Genomic DNA, 22712 nt, shown 5'->3' with positions numbered 1-22712 from the left:
CCAGCATCTGGCAAGGCAACCTAGTGACCGCATCTAGCCAAGGGTGATGTTTTTTAGCCTTTCGCCGTAAGGGAATAAAATCCCAAAGCCGGGAAATGTCCTTCCCAAGCCACAGCCAGATGCCTCTGGGCAGTTTCTGTTCCCTTGACCAAGGGTTTGACCCAGGCTCAGTGTGACTGCAGGTGGCGCCTAGATAGGTCAGCACAGTAGCTCAGAGGAAAGGAGCAGCTGGGCCCTGCTGCTGGGCACAAGCGACCAGGGCACAAGCGACCATGCCGCAGCAGGGCCCAGCTGAGGTGGGCCCGGGACTGCGGAGAACCCACCAGGCCTCTCCCTTCCCTTGGCCAGCCCCGCCTCAGAGGAGGAAGCAGGAAGTCAGAGCCTCCCCCAGCACGAGAGTCACCCAGACCTCTCCACGTCTAACTCCCGCCACAGCCCCCACAGGTTGACTGAAGGCAAAGACAGAGACTAGAGGCTCCAAAGGGGAAACAAAAACCCTGCAGGAGGGGGCTCAGCAGGCAAAGCTGATGTGGGGAGTCTTAGGAGTACAGCCCTCACCAGCCGGGGCCCTACTCTGCCAGCGGCCCATGCCCTGAGTATGTCATGCCGGAAAGGGGAAGGGGCACAACCTTGACCAAAACAAACGGCGCAAAGCCAAACAATCCCCCCAGCTGCCAGCTTCCCTGAGTCTACAGAACCCCCAGGACCCTGGTCAGGACCTCTGCCACAGAGCGCCAGCACTGGGTCCCCACAACAGAAAGCATCAGGTCCAGGGCGCCTGGGTGGCTCAGCTGGTTAAGCATCCAACTTCGGCTCAGGTCATGATCTCACGGTTTGTGAGTTCGAGTCCCGCATCAGGGTCTGTGCAGACAGCTCAGAGCCTGGAGCCTGCTTCGGATTCTGTCTCCCTCTCTCTCTGCCCCTCCCCCACTTGTACTATGTCTCTCTCTCAAAAATAAACATTAAAAAAACCATCTTTTTAGGGGTGCCTGGGTGGCTCAGTAGGTTGAGCACCCAACCTTGGCTCAGGTCATGATCTCACGATTCATGGGTTCAAGCCCCTCATCGGGCTCCGTGCTGAGAGCTCAGAGCCTAGAGGCTCCTTTGGACTCTGTGTCTCCCTCTCTCTCTCTCTGCCTCTTCCCCGCTTGTGTGCGCTCACGCTCACGCTCTCTCTCTCTCTCTCTCTCTCTCAGAAACAAATAAACAAAATAAACATAATAAAAAAAAATTTTTTTAAGAAAGCATCAGGTCCAGCAAATCCATGATCAGCAATGAGATGGGAGAAGCCTTGGATCCTGATGCTGCTTCCATCCTGCAAATGGGTTTTCATCTCTAGGCCCTAGTTCTCTTGCCTCTACAAGATGGGGAAATATCCCTCTACCCCTACGGAAAAAGATGTGGGGGACAGGCTGGGCTGGGGTGGGGGGGGCGGGTAAAATGGAACATGATGGACTCTGACCCTCTAAGACTGTGCCGAAGGAGACAGCCAGGGAAAGAAGGTAGTTATTACTCTGACCACACTGACCCATGACCCTCCTGTGAAACTCCTGAGGGTCCAGCTCGGGCCACTTGGACACATCCTCATGGGCATACACCCAGACCCACCCATCCATAAATCTGCCTGGAGACTCACCCATAGACTATTTCTGGCAGTACTAGGCAGCCTCCTAGGAGCAAAGGGGACTAGGAAATTGCAGGGCCAAAGACCCCAAATTAGGAACCCACCATGTCCAGGGCCCAAGAAGAGAGGGGGTACCCAGACTCTAAGGAGAAAGCCAAGACTCCTCTACCAACACATCACTGCACCCCTCCATCCCGGTACCACACATCCCAGCAAAGGCTAAGGCCAAAGGCCCTGCGAACCTCCACTAAGAAAAAAACATGGAACACAGGGAAACTCTCCACCAGGAGGAGAAACACCACCACAAAAAAGGAAGCTGCATTCGGCTGCTGTAGGAAATCTTCCAGTATCATCCTCAGATGGCCCAGAGACATTCAGAGATACATGTCCCCTTCTCAGGCCTGCCTGTCTTGGCAAACAGGGCAGGGCAGAAGGGGGACTGGAGGCTCCCTAGTTGAGAAGGTAAGCATGGGGACAGAGTTGGACCCATGTCCTCCCAGGGCCAGGCTGTACTGTCAGCTCATCAATTTCCAGCTCTACCCCATGGTCAATAACTTCAGGTTTGCCTTGGTCTTTTTCTCCAAAGGTTTCTCCATTCCTGACCCCCCTTGTTCCTTTACAGCTCAGACCCCAAAGGTCAGCTGGCCTTGGCTGGAAACTCACACAAGCTCATTTAGCCAAAACCACCCCAGGGTGCCCTTCTCTGGCCTCCCAGCTCTTACCCGACTCGGTGGGAGAGTTCATGCCGGCTCTGGGCCCACAGGAAGCTGGCGTTGGGGGCTGGGACGGGAGGGGGTGGAGCTGCGGTGATGTCAAGAGAGACAGACGAAAACAGACAGACGGACGGGACAGGAGCCCGGGGCAGCTGTGCCTCTAATGCCCATCAGAGGCCATCCTTCGGGGCGAGGCAGTCAGGCACTCAGAACGGCATCCCTAGGGAGAGACGGAGCAGGGTTAGAGGCCCCCAACTCAGGAATGAGAGTTGAAGGAGACCTCAGGGCTTGTGAGTTTACACCTGGGGAAGAGAAGGAGGGACATCTGCCCCAGGGGCCCAGAGGAAATCAGCAAAAACAGCCAGACCCTCGCTTCTTCTCTAACTGGTGAGGCTGCCAGCACTCGAGGAAAGGGAAATGGCTACAGAAGCCACGCCCAAACTCCTTTTCAGGTGACAGTGTCCACTACCAGGTGCGGAGACCTTACAGACTCGTTCGCTCGGGTCCCTGATGTGGGACTGGGCGTACACGAAAGGAAAAAAGTGCAGGGAGGCTTTGAACCGTCTACGGCAGTGGGGCGAGGCAGGCTGATCTGGAGTCTCTGGCAAAAGTTACGGGAGAAACTGGTACCCCAGCCCCAGAAGCCGGAGCTGGGATCGGAACGCAGTCACTTTCTCCCTCCTCTCTGATCCTCGTGTCACCCGACTCTGGAATCGTGAAGGGTTTCTGTCTTGGTCTCCCCCATTCAACAACAGGTCCAGGAAAGAGGGTAGCCGCCTCTTCTACCCATAACCCATGCTGTTTCCAGGGATTTGGAAAAGCAGACACACGCACCCCACATCTAGCACTCCCCGGACTAGGGTCCAGGGCCCAAACCCAGGGCTTTGCGTGTGTTGTACAGGTTGTACAACCTCCCTGTGCAAGGAGGTCTGAAGACCAACCTGTTCTCTGCCTGCCAAGCAATGAGTCAGCCAGGCTGAGACCACCCAGAATAAGGGACACCTTCTTTCCAGTTTGTACCAAGGCACCAAAGACCCCAATAACAGGTATGCCCAGACCAATACAATAATGGAGGATAGCCCAGTATTACAGGACCGTGAGTTTTCCAACCTGGCCTCACTCCTTCAGCAACTCGCCCCCCTCCCCTCCAGCCCCACAGGTACTCTTCAAGCCTCAGACGCTACACAGGCACCCACCGGGGCCCATCCCTAAACAGCCCATGATCCACCCCAGACATGATCTCATTCATCTGATCCAAATGAAGGCAGGTCTTCCAATACCCAGTGAAAACTAGGTAGCTGAGTGATCCAGTGAGGCTGAAAGGAGGTATATGTTTAAGCCCTCACCTGGTTCCCCAGCCAGGGACAAGCAACCAGCTCTCCCCCCTGGACAGCCCCACCTCCTGGCAGGATTAATTCTCAGTAAGCCCTGCACTGTCATCAAGGATTCCAGGAGTGGGGTCCATTTGGAGCCAGTAGCCAGGGAGTCAGGCATGGCCCGGACACAGGAAACACACACACACACACACACACAGAAGACCTCAAGTCTTCCTAAGCCTGCTGTCCCCTGCTTTCATCCACAAGGTTTGCACTCTATAGCTGGGGAAAGGTGCACTCAGATGGGGAGTTAGGATGAGGCAGAGTAAAGGGGTTGAATTGTTCCCAGCAGGCACAGATGTGGGGCAAGGACAAAAGAGGCTGCACAGGGCTCAGGCCAAGCTCAGGAATGTAGCAGGTGGGGCTGTTGGTGCCCTGGCTGGGCCCGCGTGGGCAGGCAGCTCAGCCCGTGCCCACCCCAGGGCTGGCGCCCAGTCCTGTTCACACCCTTTCCCGTGGGCTGGGGAACACACGTTAAGAAATTCCCACGATTCCCAGCAGCCCGAGTGGCCCAGCCCATCTCGGCACCTCCATAGCAGGGCACACTCAGAAGGGGCAGGACCTCAACGGTACAAAACCTAAGTTAAGATCAACTTTGAGTCCCCCCCCCCCCCGCCCCCGCCCCCATCCCTCTGACAAGCCTCCTGAGTGAACAGGGGCCTCCCTGGGAAACAAAGCAGAGTTCACTGCCTGATCTGGACAGGCAAAGATTCTTGTCTGGGGTGGGGCATGAAAGGGAAAAAGGACAGGGGAATGGTTAAAACCTGGCTCTTTGGTCCTTCCTCTGCTGCAAAAACTCCACTGTTGGCTATAGTTATACGAGGGTCTCGGTGAGCAGTGAGGGACTGACAGAGGTGTCACTTCTGGGTAACAGAACACTTTGATGCCTGACCAGTGAGCAGCCTGGCTTCCGTGACATCATCAGCAGGCAGACCCCCAGAGCCCAGTCTCCAACCCATCAACTCTCTCTTGTAGTGAGACCTCTGTCCCACTCCAGGATCCAAACCCACCTCCCACCTCCAGCCAGGATGGCAGGGCGTGGAATGAGGGAAACCGGCCCCCGCCTCACCCCACAAGCTCATGGCTAGACCAGGGGAGGTAGGGCAAAGACTCCCCCACCCCATTCATGAGTAATAAAAACTCTGGCAGAGGGTGGGAGGAGAAGGGCAGACAAATAAGGGAGGCATGGAACAATGTAATGACCCCAAGGCCACAAGTTCACAGGGCTGCCCTGCAGGGATCTGTCCCTCAAACAACTCCCTCAGAATTCCTGGGGAATTCCTTCTCCCAGGTCCTGAGCACTGCAGCCTGGGGTCCCCTCCCCAGGTCACAGACAGTTGGGTGGAGCTGTCTGAACCAAACCCTGTGAACCTGAGATTACCCAGAATCTGAGATCAGTTGCAAAGACCTCATCAGAAAGCTGCAAGCCCAGACATCCCATCCCACGGGCACAAAAGACCTATGATCTTGACCCCTGCTGACTGTGGCCCTAGCAGATCACTTTCCCCAGCCTCCAAGAGCTCCCTCCACCTTGTGCCTCCCCCAAGCTGGGCCACCAGAAGCCCAGGATTATCAGAGCCAGGAGGGGTGGCTGACTTGGATCTCTAGGCCCCGAACTAAGGGAAGGGGGAGAGAACAGGAAAGGAAAAAAGGCACCAGGCTGACAAATTCATTTTTGCAATCGGCCCATTTCTGTTTGTCTGCTCAGACGCAGCTCCAGGCATCTGCACAAGCCAGATGGAGGAGGCTGCTATTTCTAGAAAAAAAAAGGGGGGGGGGGGGAATGAGAGGGGAGGGAGGGAGGAGGTGGAGGCAGAGGGCAGAAGACCGGGTCTGTTTGCCCTAAAACCTCAGGCAGACCGATACCCCCCTCCCCAGCACTACCAGACAGGGTCCTCATTCAAGAAAGGGCTGAGGCGGGGGCTGGGGTGAGGTGGGGTAGGGGAGAAGAAAGGCAGAGAAAGTTTAATTAGCCAAAGTCGACTACAATAGGCCCCCTCATGGGCTGCATCAGGTTTTCATTCATGAGCAAGCGACAGTGCTCCAAAAATGCCAAGAACCGCCCCCCCTCGCAGTCTCTCCCCCACCCCCCCCCAACAGGAGTGCGTCCTCTAGCAGGCTGGCTGAGCCTGATGCCGTGTTCCAGACATCCCTCCTCAAAGGGATGTGAGTAGGAAGAATTAATTATTAAAGAGCAGCTGGTATTTCGGCACCGACTGCACTCCCCCCAGCTCCTATAGCTGATCCCCCTCCCCCTTAGGCAGAAACACAAACTACACCACCCCCCATCCCCAGGCCCCATTTCTAAACACATAGCTAAGATGCCACCCCTAGGGAAAGGAAAGCAAACCTTTGTCTCTGCTGCTACTTGGAGTGGGTGGGGCATGTGATACCGCTGCCCCCCACCTCCATTACTAGGTCCAGCTACTGGGGAGGATATACTGGGGAGGAAGGGAAGGCTGGCACAGAGTTAACCTGTCCTCCAGCCTTGCCCCCCAAGTAACTTACACCTGATCTCTGTCTCTCTGGCCCCTGACATGCATATACAGGACAGAGTGGGGATACTGGGGGCCCACCCCTCTAACTCAGAAAGACCTCCGCCTGCCTTATCAAGACAGAGTCCACATTTAAGTCCAAGGGGAGACAGAGCAAAGAGACGATTCAAAAGGGGCAGGGGGCAAACCAAGATGTCCCAAGCTTTGTGTTTTAGGAAGGAGAGAAGACTGGAAGGAAGAAGCAGGCAGCCCCCAACATGGCTCACCCACCAGCCCCAGCCCAGCCCAGCCCAGCCCAGCCCAGCCCAGCATCTCAACAGCCAGCACAGACTCCGGGGCCCTCGCACCTGAACTCGGACTGAGGATCCTTTCTGCCTAAGTCCTCGGAACCTGAAGAGGCCCGGGGCAAGACCCAGTCTCCAGCTCCAGTCCTGCAGGGCAGTCTGGCCAGGAGTCCCTCTGGCCAAGCCTCCTGGATCTCCCATCCCCTGCCTCCTTTTGTTCCTCAGATCTGGCATCATCCTCCCTTCTCAGGTGAACCCAATCATCACCATCATCACCCCAAATTGCCAAAACTAATTCCAGGCCCCAGAAGCACAGGGATCACTGTCAGGGTGGTGGGTCTCTTGAGCACCCCCCCCCCAAAAGTAACTGCAGCTACTCTTCCTCTTTGGGGACACACCTCATCTCAGAAGGCCAACAGTGGAGGTATCAGATGGTCACCTCTTCCCCCAAATGAGGCACCCCCACCTTCCCCTCTTCTCCCCCCAACAACCAGACTCCCAAATCAATTCCTTATCACCCAGCCAGTTCTCATCTTCCCCAGGGCCCCAGAGAAGGGTGGGGTAGGGAGGCAGCCTCCCTCAAGTTAAAAGGCAAGAGCAGACCCTGCCTCTATGAGATACAGATCCAGGATTAAAAACGGGGGGCATCCACCCCAGACAGGAAGGAGGGTAGCTTTCATCTCTCTCTGGCCCCAGGGTGTCAGACGGTGGAGAGGGTGGGAACAAACGCAATAACGCCTCACGGGGGAGGGGGTGAGAATAATGGGAGAGAGAAGTAAGGTGGGCCCACAGGCCCCCTCCTCACGCACGGAAGTCAAGGACACAAAATCAAGGATGCGTTCTTAGGTCTGGGTGGAAGCGCTGCGGGGTGGGCAGCGCCCCTCACCTCAGAGTACCAAGAAAGGAGTGTCCAGCGTAGAGGGGTCTGCATAGAATCCGGGTGCAGGGCTCAAATCGCTCTGCAACGCAACATGCGCCGCCTGGGAAGGGGCAAATCAGGAAGCCCCGGCTGGTCTCCGGGCCATTTGGGGGTGCGGGTCGCGGGGAGGCGGGCCCCTCCCTCACCTGCAGGGAACGCGCCCCTGCACGGGAGTGGCGGGGAGGGGCGCGCGCAATAACCCCGAGGCCCGGCTCCCGGGCTGGCGATGCTCCCGGGGGGCGCCGCCGGGCACCGGGAGCCGGGAGGAAGGAAGGGGGGCGCGGAGCTCGGCGCGCGCGCGGGGAGCCCGCGGGCAGCGACGGCAGGAGGAGGGGGCGCCGCCTCGCGTCGCGGGCACCCGGGGGAGATGGGATCCGGGGTGGTTCGGCGGGCTCACCCCCTGCGGCTCGAGCTCCGGCTTCGCGGGCGGCGGCGGCAGCAGCGGCGGCGGCAGCAGCGGCAGCGCCTCCTCGACGGCTCCTCCATCTTTGCGGCGGCTCCTCCGGCTCCGCTCGCCGCCGCCACCAACAACAACATTCGGAGACGTCACTCCCGTCACGTGACCCGACCCAGAGCTAAAAATAGACCCAGACCCCCCCCCCCCCCCAACACCCTAGCTTCAGCCACCACCAACTCCTCCCCTCCCTCTCGGCCCTCCCTGCCGGGCGGGGCCAGCAGCGCCACCGGGATAGGTTCTTAAAGGGCCGACACCCAGCAAAGGGTTGGGCTGGGGAGGGGGTGGAAGGCAAGGGATCCGAGCCCTGCGAGAAGGGGTGGAAGGAGCGCTGCAGGGGACCCGGTCTGACTCCTGGGCCCCGGCCTTTGGGACGCTCGACTTTCCTCCCTGCGCTCCCTCGACTTCCTTTTCAAACCGTGGATGGTGCAATCGCTGCCTGCCTAAGCTTCTCCCTGACCCGTCCTCCCGCGGTGGGGGAGGGCAACTGGAGATGGGTTCCTGGCGACTGGGAGAGCCGCCGAGACCCCACCTAGGGGGCTAGGCTGGAGGCGGAGGGCTGGCACAGGTCCCGAATCCGCCAGATCCCACCGCCCACACTGCATCCTTGCCAGGGAAAGGAGAAACTGAGAAAGGGCAGAGTATGGCTGTAACAGTTCAAGGCCTTCAAAAGGAAGACTTCCGGTTCCCGACTTTGATGCCCTGCTCCTCTACAACTCCCCTTAGGACACTCTATGAGTATGTGTAATTAAACCTGGACAGTTTGTCAGTGACCGGTAATTTCACTAACAAAAGTTTTTTCTGAGGAAATGGGAATTGCGTTCAAAAATATGTACAGAGGTAAGAAGGTTCTTTATAATAATGTGAAAAGTTGGAAACAACCTAACTAGGCATACACCCACTAAGCAGCATACCATCCAGCCATTAAAAATTATGCACGTCTATGTTGACCTGAAAGATGCACACGATACACACTGTTCTCTTGAAAATGATTCATCCGGGGATGCCTGGGTGGCTCAGTGGGTTGGGCGTCTGACTTCGGCTCGGGTCATGATCTCCTGGTTTGTGAGTTCGACCCCCCCCCCCCCCCCCCCCCCCCCCCCCCCGTGGGGCTCTGTGCTGACAGCTCTGGCCTGGAGCCTGCTTCGGATTCTGTGTCTTCTCCTCTCTCTGCCCCTCCCCTGCTCATGCTCTGTCTCTCTGTCTCTCAATAATAAATAAACGTTAAAAATTTTTTAAAAAGAAAAAAAAAAGAAAATCATTGATCCAGCATTACAGAACTGTTTCATTATTGTACACGACAAACTAGATCCATATGTCTGAATACGTATGCGTATAAAAAAGCCTAAAATAATATATACCTAAATATTTACCTTTGCTTTCTTCATCTTTTTCTGTATAGCTGAAGTTTTTCTGTATATCTGATTTGCTTAATCAGAAAAAGTAAATGACCGAAATAAATGTTTCTGTAATGAATGATAAAGGTTCTTCCTACAAAGTGTCTCAGGAATCAGTCCACTCTGACCCATCTCTAACCCCACCCCTTGGTCTAAAACAAATCATACCTCACCTGAAATACTAGCTGCCTCCATGACAGGTCCATTCCCTGCCTCCATCCCAGTGTTCTTCCAAAGCCAGGGTGACCCCTTCAGAACACACATCTAATAGAGGGAGGGCTTAAAACCTTTCCATTTTTGTCACTGAAATCTGTATCTGGCCCAGAAAAGTGGTTTCCAAACTTTGGGGTACCTACAAATTACCTTTTTCAGTGGGGATGGGACCACAAATATTATAAGTACCCCAGGGGATTTTGCTGCAGCCAGCCCTTTCTTCATACTTGGAGAAAAAAGCAAACAGCCTAGAAGCTTCTACATGATCTGGTCCCTACCCACCTCACCTTTCTTCCTTTAGCTGGCTTTTTCTTATGTTCTTGAACTGTGTGCCCCTTGCTCCTCAGGGCCTTTGCATACGCTTTTTTTTTTTTTTTTTTTTTTTAATTTGTGGAATGCTCCACTCCCTTCTTCTCTTTGCCTGGCTAACTCTTACTCATCCATAGAACTCAATAAAATATCACTTCCTGAAAGTGGCCTTCTTTGGTTCTTAAGCTAAATTAATTCCCCTTGTTCTATATGCTTTAACTGACCCTGATAGCAACTTGCAAATATGCACCTATTTATGGCATTATTGGTTCAGTGTCCGTGTCTTCCCCTAAACTGTAAGTTTCTTGAGTGCAGAAACCCTACATTTCCTCTCAGCACAGTGCCTGGAACAACAACAAAAAGACTTAATGAATATTTGTTGAGTGAAATGAATGAGTATTAAAAGATTAAGCTGGGGTGGCTGGGTGCTCAGTCAGCTAAGCCATCAGATTCTTGATCTCTGCTCAGGTCACGATCTCACGGTTCATGAGACTGAGCCCCACATGGAGCTCTGCACTGACAGCTTGGAGCCTGCTTGGGATTCTCTCTCTCCCTCTCAAAGTAAATAAACATAAAAAAAATTGGGGCACCGGGGTGGCTCAGTCCATTAAGTGTTGGACTTCAGCTCAGGGCATGATCTTGCACTCCGTGAGTTCGAGCCCCACATCAGGCTCTGTGCTGACAGCTCAGAGCACAAAGCCTGCTTCAGATTCTGTGTCTCCCCCTCTCACTCCCCTCCCCCACTCGATCTCTCAATCAATAAATGTTACAAAAATTAAAAAAAAAAAATTAAGCCAAAGGAAGCACATTCTGACTAGACAATGGACTCTAGGCAGAAAGACCAACCCCCCCCCCCCCGACCCAGGTCATCCCCTGTCGCTCCAAGACAGGGATCCTCTTGCCTCCACCCCATAAAGATGGTGCCACCCAATTACTGTTACTCTTGATCAACCTTATGTTGTCTCTAGGGCGGTTGGGTTGGGTTGGATTGGGTTGGGATTTTGCTTTCCCAGTGCATGTTTTGCCTACCCAAAAAGAGTATAAGCCACTTGAGAAAGGAGATAAGATCATATTTCTTTGTGCTTTCCCAGTACCTAGCACTGCACCCTGCACATAGCAGGTACTCAGTCAAGGCCTCGGGATACTGAAGACTCTAGAATTTCTTCTCTCAAGATCTCAGAACACGGGAAAGAATCTCCCCATGTGGGATCATAGATGTCAATAACTGTCACAGAGCACCTTGGCTAGGCCCTTCCCATTCCAGAGACGAGGGGACTGAGGCGCAGCAAAGCTGAGCTGACTCGCCCAACGTCACAGAGTTCACGCAGGCAAGAACTGGGATTCACACTCAGGTCCGTCTGTCTCCCAAATACAAGGGACAAGGCCCGAAGGGGCTGGGCTCCCAGCACTGTAGGTGTCTCCTCCAGATGCCCCTGAGATTATCACCTCGGTTCCCCAGGGGCCAAATGCCCCAGGGGTTATAAGAATTCACCACGAGGAGCCCTCAGATTTCCCCTTCTCAGGTAAGCAGGGGTTAAATAATCCTGCACTCACTCTACATTATGTTTTTGAGTACCTGTGGTAGGTGCTGGGGATACAGAAACGAATCTGCCTTTAAGGAACTTAGAGTTCCTCACAGAAAATAAAACTGTCTTTTGTTATGAGTCCCTAGAGTAGGCCCTTGCTAAGACCATTCACCATGGAAACAGGGATCAGGGGTCTGTCTCAAATGCTGCCTCAGTTTCCCAATGTAGAATGAGCCTGCAGATAGAACCTAGTAGATGATTAGGGAACTTCTGTCCCTGGGATCCAATAGTGAATTTGGCCCCTTGGTAGGAAGGAAATCAATCTTGGAGGAGAGCTGGACATTTAACCTATTAGCCTGACAGGTTGGCAGCGCTACTGGACTTTAAGAAGAAGCATCAGGGGCACCTGGGTGGCTCAGTCGGTTGAGCGGCCGACTTCGGCTCAGGTCACGATCTTGCACTCTGTGAGTTCGAGCCCCGCGTCGGGCTCTGTGCTGACAGCCTGGAGCCTGTTTCGGATTCTGTGTCTCCCTCTCTCTGACCCTCCCCCGTTTATGCTCTGTCTCTCTCTGTCTCAAAAATAAATAAACGTTAAAAAAATTTAAAAAAAAAAGAAGAAGAAGCATCAGGGGAGAAGAATAAGGATGGAGAACAACGTTGCTAAGGGCTATGGGAGTTGCAACTCCCATTTGGAATCATGAGAAACCCCTGGCCAGTACCTGGACCAGGAGACAGAACAAGCTTCCTCCGTGATCAGTGGACACTCCTGAACTGATAGCACCCGCTGCTGCCACACCCCTCTGGCTCACCCAGGCCTAGGCCCTCCAAAGTTAGCATAGCCTAGGGGCACCTGGTCGGCTGCTCAGTCAGTAAAGCAGATGACTTTTGATCTCAGGGTTGTGAGTTCAAGCCCCATGTTGGGTGTTGGGATTACTTAAAAATAAATTTAAAAAAAACTAATACAAATTTAAAAAGATAAGGTTAGCATTCCTGGGGAACAGACAGGGCACCCTTACTTCCAAACTCTCACCCAGAATTTCTTATGCAGTAGAAATCCTCAGATCCACAGACAGGATTCCAGAGGCTCTGGTCAGTTCCAGTCTATGGTGGAGGAGCGCTTAAGTGGTCTTGCTGGCCTCCAAAGAGTGCCTGGGGTGGAAATAGTCCAATTGTGCCTAAATATAGCCTCTGGCAGAAAATAATATAGAACAAGGGAAAAGTGAGCTGATAAGCCCAAGCAATAGATATTTACTAGATATTTATCAAAGGAAAGGTACATTCTTTAAGTCTTTTGTCAATTACCAAGGGTGATTTGTACATAAGGCACCTTGTTTCTATTCCATCCAGCAAGAACTTATTGAGCATATTGAAAGGTTATGAGGCTAACACAGTGCAAGGTACTGTGGGGACTGCACAAAAAAATAAGAAAACAGGACAGGAAGTGAGACAATCTGGGTCCTACGATCAGCTCTATCCCGGTGTGTTGTTGGATGAGTCATTTTCCCTCTGGACCTTCGTGTCCTTATCTGGGAAACAGGACTTGGACTTCTGTTCTCTAAGGTCTCTTTCAGTTCTGACATTCTGTGAATTCCAAATTAGATGTGATGGCAGATGTGACCACATCCAGCATAAAGCTGGACTTCAAAGTTTGGGCTGGACCTTCATTCCCTGAGATGCTTTAAGTCCTGCCCTTGGGCTGTTTACAATGTGTTCTAGGGGCAGAAGAGTTTATTTCAGGGCAAACAATTCATGTGCCCTGAGGCACAAAGCAAAGGCGTCACTGAGGACTGAGTTGTGCAGAATATAATGAAAACTGCCCCCAGGATGCCTGAGTTTGGCTCAGGTCTCTCTATGTGACCCTGAATAAGTCCCTTCCTCTCTCTGGGCCTCTGCTTGTGTATCTGTAGGATTAGAGGGTTGGACTGGATTCCCTTCCTTCCAGCTAGAGACTTTTCTGGATGGTCCAACAAGGTGAAGTTGAGAAGGAAGGATGGAAAAGGAGTTCCTTCTTCCTGCCCTTCCTTCCTCTCCCCTAGGGCCCTCTTCTCTGGGCTTAGGGCTGAAGGGAACTGCTTTCAGGCCAGCATCCAGGAAGAGTCATCTTGACTGAGATGTTTTGGGGGAAGAGTGACAGGTGCCTGGCAAGCTGCCATTCCTCTGCCAGTTTCCTCATCGGTAAAATGGTATGATTGGATGGCTAACTTCCGAGGATTTTTCCAGCTCTGCGAGCCAACAATTCTACAGTTGTAGCTCACAAAAACAAAACCAAAACCAAGAAGGCCTGGCTGGAGGTGAGAGCCTCAGTCATTCACTTGAGTGTTACCTGGCCCTCAACACTTTGTGTCCCTTCCTACGCCACCCAGCTCCTGCCTTCCTGGACCAGAGATCAGGAGCAGGTCCCTGTCTCTATACTCAGTAATGACCAAGCCTGGGGAAAGCCAGCCAGCATCATGGCTCATAGATTAAGTTATGAATTTGTTGTATTTTTTTTTTAAGCTTATTTATTTATTGTGAGAGAGACAAAGACAGCGTGAGTGGGTGAGGGGCAGAGAGAGAGCGAGAGAGGGAGAATCCCAAGCAGACTCAGCATGGTCAGCACGCAGAGGCTGACGTGGGACTCAAACTCACAAAACCACAAGATCATGACCTGAGCCGAAATCAAGAGTCAGACACTTAGCTGACTGAGCCACTCAGGCCCCATGAATTTGCTTAAAATAGACTGTTCTGGGGGCGCGTGGGTGGCTCGGTCAATCGTCCAACTTCAGCTCAGGTCATGATCTCGTGGTTCATGAGTTCAAGCCTGGCATTGGGCTCTCTCCTGTCAGCACAGAGTCCACTTCAGACCCTGTGTCTCCCCTTTCTGCCGCTAACCCCTCTCAAAAATGAATAAACGTTAAAAAAAAAATAGACTGCTCTGGGCGCAGGTACCACAATTTGTCATGGTGCATTCACACACACACACACACACACACACACACACACACACACACACACAAAGAGAACGAGCAGAGGGGCACCTGGGTGGCTCAGTGGGTTAAGCGTTTGACTCTTGATCTCTGCTCAGGTCATGATCTCATGGTTTGTGAGATCAAGTTCTGTGTCGGGCTCTGTGCTCACAGCACAGAGCCTGCTTCGGATTCTCTCTCTGCCTCTCTCTGTCTCTCTGTCTCTCTCTCAAAATAAATAAACTTAAAAAGAGGGGGGGGGTGGAGAGAGCAGCTTCTCTGCCAGACCTCTGGTCACATCTACCAAGAGCCTCCCACAGCAGCCAGGTAGGTACCTGCTAAGGGACAGCAGGTGACCAGAAGGCCTAGCACAGAAGACAATGCTTCTTAGCCCAGGTTCCCCCACGAGCCTGGAGCGGTTCACACAGAACCTTCTTACCCCTCTAACAGCAAGAAGAGTAGGAGGTCCAGGGGGATGGCTGAAAAGGAAGCCTATCCTCTCCCCCACATCACTGCTGGGACCTGGAGATGAGGCCCGGGATTTCCTGGACTATACAGGGCTCCTCTCTGCCTGCTCAAGAGTCGAGGCCACATGAACACAAGACTGGAAGTGACAGCTGTGGTCAGTCACATCCCACATGTCCGCAGGTTCCTCCAGAAGCTCTTCTCTGGGCAGAGCATGGGTGTTTGGGAGGGAACAGAGTATGCAAATGTGCCTGCCCTCTCAGAACTTTATGATCCTTTGGAAACAACAGAGCCCCAGAAAACAAGATGGAGCAGTGGGGAAGGAGGGAGTCCGGGAGACACAGGTCAGGTTGGCCTAGAAGCTCACGCACATCATCTGCTCTCTCTGAGCCTCAGTTTCCCCTCTGTGATTGGAGGTTTGGACCCTCTGATTCTGGAAGACCCTCTTGGCCCAAAGGTCATAAAACAAAAGAGAACAAGACATGGACTCACATGCTATGTGGAGGGGCAAGGACTATCACCACTCAAAACCCGGCCTAATTGCCTTCCCTCCAGCAAACAGTCTTCAGGTGACATACGTTTCGCCCCCCCTTTTTGTAAATATTTGTCGAGCGACTTCCTTTTTGAAGGGCCTTGTCTCCTATGTTCTCGTTCTCACAACTCTACAAGGCCGATATTATGAACTCCATCTTGTAGACAAGGAGAGGAGGACCAGGGAGGTTGAGCAACCAGTATGTGGCAGGCCAGGGCACAACCCAGGCTCTCTGGGTACAGCACCAGGTGAGGTCTCCCCAGCTTTGAGGGGGTCTTCCCCAAACGGGCGGAGACAGCTCTGTCATCTTTCTCCAGGAAACTCCTTGAGGACCCAGGACCTCCGCAGGAAATCCTTGATTCATATGTCTGGAAGGCACATTCCATCATCCTTAAGCAGCAGGGTCTCTGGCACGTCCATTCTGCCTGGCAGACAGAGCAGCAGACAACAGACTTTCCCTGTACCATTCGGTGTCATCCTCTGACCCATAGGTGGGTGTGATTGTTATTAGCTCACTTTTAAGATGAGGTTCAGGAGGGGCGCCTGAGTGGCTAAGTTGGTTGAGCATCCGACTCTTGGTTTCGGTGCAGGGCATGATCCCAAGGCTCCTGGGATCAAGCCCCGCATCGGGCTCCATGCTGAGCGTGGAGCCCGCTTAAGAGTCTCTCTCACTCTCACCTGCTCTCTATCTAAAAAAAAAAAAAAAAAAGATGATGTTCAAGAGACTTAACAAACCTGCCAAAAGCCACAAACCCAGTAAGTGAAGATGCCTCCCTGGCCCAGACCCCTGTCTCCACACTCAGCAACAGCCATGCCTGGGGAAAGCTAGCGTCATGGCTCCTACGACAAGCTAGGCATTTGTTTAAAAACAAAGACTATTCTGGGGCGCCTGGGTAGCTCAGTTGGTTAAACGTCTGGGTCTTGATCTTGGCTCAGGTCATCTCACTCAGGTCATGATCACTCAGGTCATGATCTCACTTGATCTTGGCTCAGGTCATGTGTGATCTGACAGTAGGGAGCCTGCTTGGCCTGCAGGGACAGTGCTGGGATTATGTCTCTCCCTCTCTCTGCCCCTCCCTCGCTTGCTCGTGCTCTCTCTCTAAAAATAAATAAATAAACTTAAAAAAATAAAATAAAGTAAAAACAAAGGCTATTCTGGGTGCAGCTATTGCCCAGGTTTGTGGAACCCAGAGCTTGCTTGTTTTAACCATTGGATTCCACCCCAAAGACGGAGTATAAAGACCCAGTTGGCCACTTCCTAGCCATGAACTTGGAAACGTACTTAAAACTCTTCGAATCTGTTTTAGACGGACAACATCCTCCTCACTGCGTTGTTGGGGCCTGACACCCAGTACTTGTGTGAAAGGCTGGCCGGCTAGGCTCCAGGTAAGCCCCTCCTCCCCCTGCAACCTCGGGTGTTACCACTCCAGGGTTCTGAGGTGGTTGATAGGCTACTGGCCACTCCCATTCCCTGGGCAAGGTACTCACCTTCCTCACCGGAAATGACTCCTTCCCCACCCTCTCTCACCTTGCTGTTTCTGGCTCCTGAGCTCCCCATTTCACACTCCCAGGCTTTATAGAATTGCCCTGGGGATGGGTGGCGGTGCAAGCCCAGATATCCACCCCCAAGTCTGTTTCCCTGCTCCAGGAAACCTGCAGGAGCAAGGACTCCAGGCGAGGGTAGCCAGAATTAGCAAATAAAAATACATACAGGATGCCCAGTTATATTTGAATTTCAGATAAAGAAAGAATAATTTTGTATACTTATTATATTAAGTTCATAACTTTTTAACTTATTCATTTTTATACTTATATTAAAAGATTATTCCTTATCTGAAATTCAAATTTAAGTGGGTGTCCTTTATTTTATCTGGCATCCACGCCCCAGATCCCCTTGGAAGACTGACCTTAATGGCAGACAGCCCAGGAAATGGCTTTTATCAGGAGTTTTTAAGCACTTTTAAGTACAATTTGCATAACATAACAGTTACCCATGTTCGGTGTACAAGTCAATATTTGTTAGTAAATTTACCACGTTGTACAACCATCACAAAAATCCAGCTTTAAAACATTGTCATCACCCCAATAAGTACCCACTTACAATTAATTCCCATGACTGTGCCCACAAATTGCTTTTTTAAACATTTAATAAATCGTTTTTTCTCCTGTATAAAGCCACAATTTCTTTTTTTTTTTTTTTTAAGTTTTTAAAATTTATTTTGGGAGAGACAGAGTGTGAGCAGGGGAGGGACAGAGAGAGAGGCAGAAAGAGAGAATCCCAAGCAGGCTTCTCACTGTCAGCACAGAGCTGAAATCAAGGGTCCCACGCTTCACCAACAGAGCCACCCAAGCGCCCTTCAATTATTATTTTCTTAGGATAAATTCTTAGAAGTGGAGTTGTTTTGTCAAAGGGTCTACACATTTTTAAGGCTTTGGATAGTATTTTCCGACCCAGTAAGTGACACTACCATGGGACCCGTTGTCCAAGTCAGAAGCCTCAGGTAGGGGGTTCAGTACAAGAGAAGACGACTGATGGCTGAAGGCTGACGTGGGAGTGGCGGTGTATAGGTGACAGGGGGAACAAGCGGGGGGGGGGGGGGGGGGGGGGGGATGCAGAGGAGAGAAGCTACCAGGCATTGAAGACTGTCAGGTACTGGGGATACTGGGGAGACACCATGTAGGACTTCCTTGGAAACCAGAGGAATACTCTTGCCCCCCCTTCCCCCCACCAGCCACAGGTGCTCGAGGCAGCACACTTCGGGAACTCCTTCCCTGCCACCCCCTGTTCCTCTTGAAGCTCCTCCAAGCAAGCTGGATGCCAGCTCTCCAAGATCCAGCCAGCTGCAGCCTGCCCAGAGTCCTGCCCACCCCCACAGCTCTGAGTGGGTCAGTCTGGCTTCCAAAGGCGGACCCTGGCACCCCACCAGGGGTCCAGCCTCCTTTCCCCTCCCCCTCCCCCAACCTTGGAGGAAGACCAACTGGGAGAGGCTAGAGCAGGTGGGTGTCGGATTGGGGGCGTAGATCTTGAGATGACTCATAAGGCCACCCGCCACCCGACGGGAGAAAGGGGCTGGGGGATGAATGGATTGCAAACCAGAGGGAGGGGCTGAGGAGATGAGCTTTGGTGACTTGATTCGCCCGCGTCAGTTTCTTCAACATCTGCAGTGCGTGGGGTTGAGCGATCCCACTGGGGGGTTGTAGGGGGTAGGGCTGGGAGGCTGGCTGACGTTTGCTTCCCGCCTGCTGGGTCGGCCGAGCAGTTCATGAATGACTCACCTCATTGTCAGGCTGATTCACTGCTCTCCTGGGGACTTGGAGGGCGGGGGGAGGCTGCAGCAGCCCCCTCTGTACGACTCAGACTGTCGCACACACACGCGCACGGGCGCGCACACGGGCGCACACGCGCGCGCGCGCGGGGGCGGGGCTCCAGCGGGTCCACTTACCTGCTGGGGTCAGTGCCCCATAGATGGGTTTCTGGGATAAGACGGAGGAGGTTGCACACCACTTGGTCTGTGGAGAACAAGTCTTGAGGTTTCTGTCTAGTCTACCCATGGCTATTTACATTCAAATTAATTAAAATTAAATACAAAAAACTTCAGTTCCTCAGTTTCACTAGCCACATTCCAAGTGCTCAAAGCCTCAGGTTACTAGTGGCTACTCCATCGCACAGAGTGGATAGAAAACACCTCCATCAACACAGAATGGTCTATCAGTAGCGCTGGTCTGCACAACCTTCACGCACACAAAACCACACAAACAGATCAGCCCTCCCCCAGCCCAGACGCTCAGCACCCCCACCCACTATGCAGCACGCAACAGTCGTTTCATTCCATACACACGCTCACACAGCACCCAACTGCCAACGTGGCCACGCGAGACTCACAATGTCCATACCAAGGAAAATCTAAACACAAACACACAAACGCACACATCAGCACACCGATTCACATACAACTGTTGGCACAATAAAAATACAAGTTAGGGGAAAATGCATTTGCAAACATGCTGAAATAGATACAAACTCAAACCATGTGGTTCTCATAACAAATCTCAGCACATGTTTGCCAACTCAAGTAGGGGGGAAGGGAACCCACATTGTTGAGTCCCTGCCAACGTGCCAGGCATGGAGTTAGCCATTTCAATGCGTTAATTCAGTTAATCTCACAGCAACTTTGCAAGGAAGGTATATTGTCCCATTTCTATAGATGAGGCAGCTAAGTTTCAGAGAAGAAAAGTAACTTAACGCAAACCGTCACACAGCCAGTTAGCAACAGGGTCAAATACAAACCAAGATTTGTTTAACTTCTTGGTCAATGCAGCATGCTGTCTCCAAACACACATGCACTGGCATTGGTGCACGTGCACACACACACGCACGCACACACACACACACACACACACACACACACACACACTCAAGGTGCGTCCTCCTTTGTACCTAAGAAGGTGAGTCTCCTCATCCAGCAACTGCAGGATTTGGGGAAGTAAGCAGATTCATTTATACTCCCTCTTGACAAATGGCATTAAGTCATTCAACAAACGCTTGCTAAGTGTCTTCGGTGTTCAAGTCCTATTCCAAGTACCAGTTCACAAAAGGAACGCCACAGTTGTCGCCCTGAAGGAGTTTGAAATCCAGCAGAGAGGTGTGAGGGAAACCTAAAGACAATACAAGGTATATAAGAGACCCAAGTCATAATGGAAGTAGGCCAAAATTGCAGGGAACCAAAGAGAAGGTAAGCTCTCTTACCTTCTGGGTAAGATCTCCTGGGGCAGTAAGGAAGGCTTCTTAGAGGAGGCAGCCTGTGAGCCAGGGCATGAAGAACGAGTGGGGTGGAGAAGGATTGGTATTGATTAGGAGATTGGTTGAGAGATGAGCTAGGGCAGGGAGGCACACACCAGGCCATTGCAGGCCCTGGGGATTTTATATGTCATCCCTCAGCAACTGAGAGGACTGAAATTTTTTTATGATGGAAACTAGTATCCCGTTGGCATGTTAGAAAGAATGGACAGAGGGAAGAGAGCTTGGACTAGGGAGACCATGCAGGAAGCTACCACCATAGCTCAGGTGGGAGTTTGTAAGGCCTGATGTACATACAGTTGGAAGGCATCTGGACAAGGTGAGGGATAGATGGGGATGGGGGAGTTGGGGTGTATCCTAGTCCCAAGAAAGAGCAAGGCAACAGGTTTCTGACCCCTGAAAATGTGATCAAAGCCATGGCTTCTCGCTCAGAACAGGGCATATAGGCATAGGTGCACAGTTTTTGTGCATAATTAAAATTATAGGGGGCTTATATTCCCTGAAGCCCCAGGTTAAGAACCCCGTTCCTTGGAATTCTAACAGGCAGAACGACATAGTGGTTAAACCTGTGTGGAATCAGACTGCCTGCTTCCTCATCTCAGCTCCACCACCTATTAACTATAGGAGCTTGGGCAAGACATTGACCTTTTCCTCCTCTGTAAGGCAGAAGTAGTCCTAGCACCTATGTCGAGGCTTGTTACGATGATCAAGTGAGCCAATACATGGAAAGTTCCAGAACAGTGCTCAGGAATTACCGGCTGTTATAACGGGTTACATCAGAGTGCTATTAAGACCCTCTCACTACACTCACTCCTTTTTGTACCCCACTTCATAGCTGGGGGGCTGGTGTCTTCTCGTGTGGCCCTCTAGCCCAAGTCCGGGCAGCCCACTTTGCCCTTTCCCAGAACCCACCCCTTCCTTTTTGGCCTGAGTCTCCATTATCCTCAAGGCTGGTTCTTAGAGTGAACACTAACCTCTCTTCTAGGAGGAGGGAGAAAAGGATCGAGGTCCCATCACCATGGAGACCCAATCCTTGCTTTTCCCTTAAGATGACATTTGATTTGGGGGAAGGGAGACCCTTCAGTACGGGGGTCCTTCCCAACTGTAAAATCGCAGACCACCTCCTCACTGTGTCCTGCCATCTCCTCTCTAAAATGTCGCAGGTCCACATTTTCCCTTTGCTCCAACCACCTATCCCCAACTCCATCCAGGTTCTAACAAGAGGTGGGGCAGTAGATGGCCAAGTTCATTTAACTTAGAAAAGTGATGGAGGAGAAAATAGGATTTCCCATCAGAAGATCACCACTGAGTGACTGTGTGACCCTCAGGGGGTCTCTTATCCCCTGGACCTCAGTTTCCTAACCTGTAAAATAATACTGGCCCCTCACTCTTCACGGGATCTTTGTGGAGACAAAATGAGCTCGTGATTAACACTGGAAGGCTCAGACTCCAGTGTGGATAGGAGTTGCTGTTAGTCCTCTTGGCCTTTTGGGGTCTGTGATCCCCCTTCAGCTGGAGCTGACAGAGCCCGGATGCCTGAGGGGCCCTGAGACTGGGTCTCCAGGATCATCCATAGCTGAGCAGGAAGAGCTGTGCCCAGGATTCCAGTAAGGAGAGGAGGTCCCAGGTCAGACGAAGCACAGAGGCTATGAAGGAATTCCCAGCTTGGATGAGAGGAGTCCAGCTTTTCACCTCCCATTGCCATTTTGGCTTCCATTCTGACATGTGATGGGTAAACTGGTCCACATGAAGCTATGACGGCTGTCCAGAGGTGAGGCCAGTCCAGGCCACCCTAGAGAAGATCCAAGGCTGGCTCAGATCAGATCACATCATTAAGAACTTGAATCAGCTACTTTCCTCCTGCCTTTTGAGTCCTCAAAACTATGCAGCTCTAGGGGCACCTGGGTAGCACTGTTGGTTAAGCCTCAGACTCTTTTTTTTTTTTTAATTTTTTTTTTAGACGTTTATTTATTTTTGAGACAGAGAGAGGCAGAGCATGAACAGGGGAGGGGCAGAGAGAGAGGGAGACACAGAATCTGAAACAGGCTCCAGGCTTCGAGCTGTCAGCACAGAGCCCGATGCGGGGCTCAAACTCACGGACCGTGAGATCATGACCTGAGCCGAAGTCGGACGCTTAACTGACCGAGCCACCCAGGCGCCCCTTGCCTCAGACTCTTGATCTCAGCTCAGGTCTTGATCCCAGGGTCATGAGTTCGGGCCCCATGTTGGGCTCCAAGCTGGGTGGGAAGCCTACTTATAAATAAATAAATAAATAAATAAATAAATAAATAAATAAATAAATAAATGACTATGCGGCTCTCATGTCACTCCCTATAGTGACAAGCAAGAAGGAAAACAGGAGGACTGAGGACTGGCTCAGTGATAAGAGCTAACTAGCTATGCCAGCTCACTGGGACCCTGTGCATCTCTCTGCACAACTATCCTAGACTATTTTTTGACCTATATCTCCTTGACTTGTGAACTTGAGGGACAAGGACTCTTCTTAACGTCTCTATCCCCAGTGTTAAGCATTGTGCCAGATACACGGTAGTCATTGTGTCATTCATTCAATAATTCTATTGAGCGTTGTGCTAAGTGCTGGAGATACAAAGTTGAACAAGCCAAAGTCCCTGCCCCCATGGAACTCATATTTTTTGCTTGT

The 22712-nt window shown here is 52.0% G+C and overlaps 1 protein-coding gene across 4 annotated transcripts in view; it reads right to left on the bottom strand.

Moving 5' to 3' along the window:
* The window catches only part of HDAC5 (histone deacetylase 5), a 38279-nt gene extending 30328 nt beyond the window's left edge, over nucleotides 1-7951 (bottom strand). For all 4 annotated transcript variants that reach the window (XM_019434800.2, XM_019434798.2, XM_019434799.2 and 1 more), the window contains exons 1-2: nucleotides 7809-7951; nucleotides 2347-2557 (exon numbers count right to left, since the gene is read on the bottom strand). Coding sequence is in view for 3 of the 4 variants with exons in the window: in XM_019434798.2 (XP_019290343.1) it covers nucleotides 2347-2368 (22 nt within the window). In the remaining variant the exon portion in view is untranslated. The remainder of the gene's footprint in view (nucleotides 1-2346; nucleotides 2558-7808) is intronic.
* Between the last annotated feature and the right edge of the window lie 14761 nt (nucleotides 7952-22712).

This window comes from Panthera pardus, unplaced genomic scaffold, assembly GCF_024362965.1.
Source record: "Panthera pardus isolate Hobbes unplaced genomic scaffold, ASM2436296v1 HiC_scaffold_3, whole genome shotgun sequence".
In the NCBI taxonomy this organism is placed as follows: Eukaryota; Metazoa; Chordata; class Mammalia; order Carnivora; family Felidae; genus Panthera; species Panthera pardus.
Note: the sequence above shows the minus strand (reverse complement) of the source record. Positions and strands in the feature narration are given on the sequence as shown.